Source organism: Oncorhynchus masou, chromosome 23, assembly GCF_036934945.1.
Source record: "Oncorhynchus masou masou isolate Uvic2021 chromosome 23, UVic_Omas_1.1, whole genome shotgun sequence".
Lineage (NCBI taxonomy): Eukaryota > Metazoa > Chordata > Actinopteri > Salmoniformes > Salmonidae > Oncorhynchus > Oncorhynchus masou.
In genome coordinates, this window is record NC_088234.1 from 64,471,606 (window position 1) to 64,479,105 (window position 7,500).

Here is a 7,500-nt window from a genome sequence, read left to right on the forward strand (position 1 = left end):
TCTGACTAGAGCTCTACACCTGTGTAATCTTAAGAGATCCTTCCTAGGCTTCTGTTCAAAGATCACAAAATTGGAGAAAACAGTTTGTAACTGAAGTACCTGAAAACGTTCTCCTTTTTTGCTTCCTGAACATGAACTCTGATTGATCTGACTGTTCAATCAATGAATCACATGTATTTTATAAAGCTCTTTTAACATCATTAGTTGCCACAAAGTGCTTTACAGATAGGAAGCCTTACACCCCAGCCATTGCAAGTGGTGAACCTCTAACCTACCCCTCCCGTCTCCGTAGTGGCCCTTGCCCCAATGTTTCATGTAATACCTGGTTAACCTGTCACTCCGATACATGTTTAGGTTAACCCTAACCTCTCACCCCTCTTCCCTGCCCTCTAGCTGCCCCTGACCTGGTACTAGATTCCCAACTGGTTCAGGAGACGGCCTACCTGGAGGACCGACCCCTACACCTGCTGACCTGTGCCAACGAGGAGAACTGTCTGTCGTCTTCCGCTGCTAGAATGAACTGGCCCTATGGACACCGCCGCCTGCTACGATTCTCCTCCAGGATCATGAACATGGGACGGGCCGACTTCAGACCTAGGGCTACCAGGGAGTCTTGGACCTGGCATGCGTGTCACAGGTAAGGGGTGTTGTAGTTGTAGTCTTTGGCATTATGAACACGAAAAAAGATGACTTCAGACCTAGGGCTACCAGGGAGTCTTTGACATGGCACGCGTGTCACAGGTTCTGCGTGGGAGTCAGGGGCTTTGTAGTTCTAGAAGGCCATGTATTTGTTGTTCTGTTTCACTGCATGAAGGAATTGTTGTAGTTTTACAATGCATTGCCATATACTTAGTTTGTAGTAGTTGAAATTCTCTGTTGCCATACTTGTCATGCGCTGCAGTACTATATCACTATACTCTATGGAAGGGACGTGGGCAGTGGTATGAAGTACTTAAGTAAAAAATACTTTCAAGTACTACTTTTTTGGGGTATCTGTACTTTAATATTTACTTTTACTTTTCACTACATTCCTAAATATGATAATGTAATTTTTTACTCTATACCTTTTCCCTGACTCTCAAAAGTACTTGTTACATTTGGAATGCTTAGCAGGACAGGAACATGGTCCAATTAAGAGAACATCCCTGGTCATCAGTACTGCCTCTGATCTGGCGGACTCACTAAACACAAATGCTTTGTTTGTTTGACACTTAATTAAGTATATTTTAGCAATTACATTTACTTCTGATAGTTAAGTATATTTAAAACCAAATACTCTTTGACTTTTACTCAAGTAGTATTTTACTGGGTGACTTTCACTTTTACTTGAGTGATTTTCTGTTAAGGTATCTTTACTTTTACTCAAGTATGGCAATTGGGTGCTTTTTCCACCACTGCTTGTGGGTGTAGGAGTTAAGGTACTTTCTCATATCCCCTGTATGACCTGGTTCCTGGAGCGTTAGGTACCCTGATCCGTGCTCTAAAGCAAACTAACCCTGACTGAAACGAATCCTGGACCTGGTGAGTAGGGGGTCCAAGATTCAGGATCAGAAGTGCGAGTCGTGTTGAACATTTTGTCCGTTGCAAACAAGCTAGCTTGCTAGCATCATGTAGAATGTACATTTTGCTAATCACATCCTGAAACAGTTATTTTCAGGTCTTGTGAAAACAAAACCTATTCTGTAGAATTCTCAAAAACACTGTAGGAAACCGAATCAGGGAACTGAATTCCATATGTAAAAACGCCCTTAGTAACAGTCCCTTAGTAACAGTCCCTTAGTTACAGTCAGTTAAAGTCCCTTAGTTACAGTCAAAGGGAGGCTGCTGGAGTCCTCTGTCATTATAAGTGGTTGGTAGTGGAAGTTGTGGTTTTGGATGACCATGTTACAGGTAAATGGTTACATTACCTCCAGGAGTTATGGAAACCAACACCACAGACTTCCATTTTACAGCTGTAATGGCCCTTGTGGTACATAATTGTTCTGTGTGGAATGAGTAAGGTCTTATTGACTTGAACTGCATTGAATTGATTTAGTTACAGGTTAGAAAGCATGTAAAAGTATTATCTAATTGTCATTAAGTACAATAAATGCTGTTTGGAAGAAACTTACTTACAGAAACTAATGGTCCACATAAAGCTTTTCTTCGATAATATTATGGATAGACTTATGGAAAATGCCCGTTTTTGGGGGGAAAAACAGTTCATTTTGCTGTTATGTTATGCTTATCTCTTAGTGGATGTCATTGCTAAGTACATTTGCCAACGAATGACCCATCACTTTTATAGCGTCATTTTTCATATTATAACACATTTCATGCAATTCTACTAATTTTGCCTTGGGGTGGTGTAACATTTTCTTCAGTTTTAAAGCGAATTACCTGCAATTGTAGACATTTTGCCATGTTAATATGTTTTCTGAGCGAGTGTGACTAGCAAAATCAATGGGGGCCCCCTGGAGATCAGGGCTCCCTGTAAACATGGTTCAACATCTAGTTCTAATGTGAGACTGGGAGAGCCAGTTGCACGCACACACACACACACACACACACACACACACACACACACACACACACACACACACACACACACACACACACACACACACACACACACACACACACACACACACACACACACACACACACACACACACACACACACACCCTAACCAGCCCTTTTATTCCACGTTACCAGGCACTACCACAGCATTGAGGTGTTCACCCACTATGACCTGCTGACTCTGAATGGGACCAGGATAGCAGAGGGACACAAGGCCAGCTTCTGTCTGGAGGATACATACTGCCCTGAAGGTAATAACACCTGTTATTAACATTCATACATACTGCCCTGAAGGTAATAACACCTGTTATTAACATTCATACATACTGCCCTGAAGGTAATAACACCTGTTATTAACATTCATACATACTGCCCTGAAGGTAATAACACCTGTTATTAACATTCATACATACTGCCCTGAAGGTAATAACACCTGTTATTAACATTCATACATACTGCCCTGAAGGTAATAACACCTGTTATTAACATTCATACATACTGCCCTGAAGGTAATAACACCTGTTATTAACATTCATACATACTGCCCTGAAGGTAATAACACCTGTTATTAACATTCATACATACTGCCCTGAAGGTAATAACACCTGTTATTAACATTCATACATACTGCCCTGAAGGTAATAACACCTGTTATTAACATTCATACATACTGCCCTGAAGGCAATAACACCTGTTATTAACATTCATACATACTGCCCTGAAGGTAATAACACCTGTTATTAACATTCATACATACTGCCCTGAAGGTAATAACACCTGTTATTAACATTCATACATACTGCCCTGGAGGTAATAACACCTGTTATTAACATTCATACATACTGCCCTGGAGGTAATAACACCTGTTATTAACATTCATACATACTGCCCTGAAGGTAATAACACCTGTTATTAACATTCATACATACTGCCCTGAAGGCAATAACACCTGTTATTAACATTCATACATACTGCCCTGAAGGTAATAACACCTGTTATTAACATTCATACATACTGCCCTGAAGGTAATAACACCTGTTATTAACATTCATACATACTGCCCTGAACGTAATAACACCTGTTATTAACATTCATACATACTGCCCTGGAGGTAATAACACCTGTTATTAACATTCATACATACTGCCCTGGAGGTAATAACACCTGTTATTAACATTCATACATACTGCCCTGAAGGTAATAACACCTGTTATTAACATTCATACATACTGCCCTGAAGGTAATAACACCTGTTATTAACATTCATACATACTGCCCTGAAGGCAATAACACCTGTTATTAACATTCATACATACTGCCCTGAAGGTAATAACACCTGTTATTAACATTCATACATACTGCCCTGAAGGTAATAACACCTGTTATTAACATTCATACATACTGCCCTGAAGGTAATAACACCTGTTATTAACATTCATACATACTTCCCTGGAGGTAATAACACCTGTTATTAACATTCATACATACTGCCCTGAAGGTAATAACACCTGTTATTAACATTCATACATACTGCCCTGAAGGTAATAACACCTGTTATTTACATGGATAACACCTAACGTCACATGTTATTAACATTCTTACATACTGCCCTGAAGGTAATAACACATGTTATTAACATGCATAACACCTGATGTCACATGTTATTAACATTCATACATATCACCCTGAGGTTAATAACACCTGTTATTAACATGGATAGCACCTCATGCCACATGTTATTCACATTCATAATATGGCAATGTTACCTGCTATTAACATTTATATCAAGCATTTATTTCAAACAACTTGGCTTCATATGCTGTCCATGACCTAAACTATTCCTGGACCATGGTTATTTTTCTTTTTGAATAGCTGAAACTGGCTCCTAAAAGCATCAAGCTGAAGAGTAAAGTCACTGTTCTTGTCTGCGTGTCAGGTCTGCATAAGCGTTTCTCCTGCTACAACATGGGCGATCAGGGCATCTCAGTGGGCTGCTGGGATACGTACCGCCACGACATCGACTGTCAGTGGATCGACATCACCGATGTCAAGCCTGGAGACTACATATTCCAGGTACATACACACACCTGCGCTTGATTCAGCTTGGAGGTTACACTTTTTACATGATCCCATTGGTCCCTTTTTACCACGCAAAACAATTAAAGTATGTTGAAGTATTTAACATGTATGTGACCGAGGTCTGCAGACCACCCTCTGTGTTACCATGAGATACAGCCATGTTGTACACACACACACACACACACACACACACACACACACACACACACACACACACACACACACACACACACACACACACACACACACACACACACACACACACACACACACACACTCTCTCCATCTCTGTCATTACCCCCATCTCTGTCTCATGTTAATCAGCTGTGTCCTTGTGGGCGCCACCTCAGGACACTCCGACTCCCATCAGCCACCACGTCTGTCTCACATTACTAATCCCAGCATGCCCAGCATGCCGTCCCTGGGGGCAATTAGGCTTTCGATTATTTTTATACCTCTGAGCCATGGGGAAGCCATGGGTTACAGTGAAACTCACTCTCTGTTAATAAGAGGAGGATTATGGTGAAACTAGCACCCCGTAATTACTAATAGCACTACCTAATCACTCTCTGTTAATAAGAGGAGGGTTATGGTGAAACTAGCACCCCGTAATTACTAATAGCACTACCTAATCACTCTCTGTTAATAAGAGGAGGGTTATGGTGAAACTAGCACCCCGTAATTACTAATAGCACTACCTAATCACTCTCTGTTAATAAGAGGAGGGTTATGGTGAAACTAGCACCCCGTAATTACTAATAGCACTACCTAATCACTCTCTGTTAATGAGAGGAGGGTTATGGTGAAACTCGTTCCCTTAATGACTGTGCTATCGAGGCCATGGGAGTCAGTTGAGAGGTTACAGTGAAAAGGGTCTCATCCACACACACGCTCACGGGGACACACACACGCTCACAGGGGTACAAACATGCTCACGCGGACACACACATAAATGTGTGTATTTTAGGCATGTAGAGCAGGGCGTAATTACAAGTGGTGGCCATGCAACAGCTGTGAGAAGAAAAGGAGTTGAGGAAGAGAGGAGAGAAGAAAACAGGAGAAGAAGTGGAGGACAGGAGAAGAGGACAGGAGTGGGAAGAGGAGGACAGGAGAAGAGGAGGACAGGAGTGAGAAGAGGAGGACAGGAGAAGAGGAGAACAGGAGTGAGAAGAGGAGGACAGGAGTGAGAAGAGGAGGACAGGAGTAAGAAGAGGAGGACAGGAGAAGAGGAGAACAGGAGTGAGAAGAGGAGAACAGGAGAAGAGGACAGGAGTGAGAAGAGGAGGACAGGAGAAGAGGAGGACAGGAGAAGAGGAGGACAGGAGGACCGGAGAAGAGGAGAAGAGGAGTGAGTAGAGGAGGACAGGAGAAGAGGACAGGAGTGAGAAGAGGAAGACGGGAGAAGAGGAGGACAGGAGAAGAGGAGGACAGGAGAAGAGGAGGACAGGAGTGAGAAGAGGAGGACAGGAGAAGAGGAGGACAGGAGTGAGAAGAGGAGGACAGGAGAAGAGGAGGACAGGAGGACAGGAGAAGAGGAGGACAGGATTGAGAAGAGGAGGACAGGAGAAGAGGAGAACAGGAGTGAGAAGAGGAGGACAGGAGTGAGAAGAGGAGGACAGGAGTGAGAAGAGGAGGACAGGAGAAGAGGAGAACAGGAGTGAGAAGAGGAGGACAGGAGTGAGAAGAGGAGGACATGAGTAAGAAGAGGAGGACAGGAGAAGAGGAGAACAGGAGTGAGAAGAGGAGGACAGGAGTGAGAAGAGGAGGACAGGAGTAAGAAGAGGAGGACAGGAGTGAGAAGAGGAGGACAGGAGAAGAGGAGGACAGGAGAAGAGGAGGACAGGAGAAGAGGAGGACAGGAGTGAGAAGAGGAGGACAGGAGTGAGAAGAGGAGGACAGGAGTGAGAAGAGGAGGACAGGAGTGAAAAGAGGAGGACAGGAGAAGAGGAGTACAGGAGTGAGAAGAGGAGGACAGGTGAAGAGGAGAACAGGAGTGAGAAGAGAAAGACAGGAGAAGAGGAGTACAGGAGTGAGAAGAGGAGGACAGGAGTAAGAAGAGGAGGACAGGAGAAGAGGAGTACAGGAGTGAGAAGAGGAGGACAGGAGTAAGAAGAGGAGGACAGGAGAAGAGGAGTACAGGAGTGAGAAGAGGAGGACAGGTGAAGAGGAGAACAGGAGTGAGAAGAGGAGAACAGGACAGGAGAAGAGGAGGACAGGAGTGAGAAGAGGAGAACAGGATTGAGAAGATGAGGACAGGAGAAGAGGAGGACAGGAGTGAGAAGAGGAGAACAGGACAGGAGAAAAGGAGGACAGGAGAAGAGGAGGACAGGAGTAAGAAGAGGAGGACAGGAGTAAGAAGAGGAGGACAGGTGAAGAGGAGAACAGGAGTGAGAAGAGAAAGACAGGAGAAGAGGAGTACAGGAGTGAGAAGAGGAGGACAGGAGTGAGAAGAGGAGGACAGGTGAAGAGGAGAACAGGAGTGAGAAGAGGAGAACAGGACAGGAGAAGAGGAGGACAGGAGAAGAGGAGGACAGGAGAAGAGGAGTACAGGAGTGAGAAGAGGAGGACAGGTGAAGAGGAGAACAGGAGTGAGAAGAGGAGAACAGGACAGGAGAAGAGGAGGACAGGAGAAGAGGAGGACAGGAGTGAGAAGAGGAGAACAGGACAGGAGAAGAGGAGGACAGGAGAAGAGGAGGACAGGAGTAAGAAGAGGAGGACAGGTGAAGAGGAGAACAGGAGTGAGAAGAGAAAGACAGGAGAAGAGGAGAACAGGACAGGAGAAAAGGAGGACAGGAGAAGAGGAGGACAGGAGTGAGAAGAGGAGGACAGGAGTGAGAAGAGGAGTACAGGAGTGAGAAGAG

The 7,500-nt window shown here is 44.0% G+C and overlaps 1 protein-coding gene across 2 annotated transcripts in view; it reads left to right on the forward strand.

Moving 5' to 3' along the window:
- Positions 1-7,500, forward strand: part of LOC135511201 (lysyl oxidase homolog 4-like) — a 45,327-nt gene that overhangs the window by 27,084 nt on the left and 10,743 nt on the right. For both annotated transcript variants that reach the window (XM_064932833.1, XM_064932835.1), the window contains exons 11-13: positions 394-637; positions 2,696-2,811; positions 4,497-4,633. In XM_064932833.1, coding sequence (XP_064788905.1) covers positions 394-637; positions 2,696-2,811; positions 4,497-4,633 — 497 coding nt within the window. The remainder of the gene's footprint in view (positions 1-393; positions 638-2,695; positions 2,812-4,496; positions 4,634-7,500) is intronic.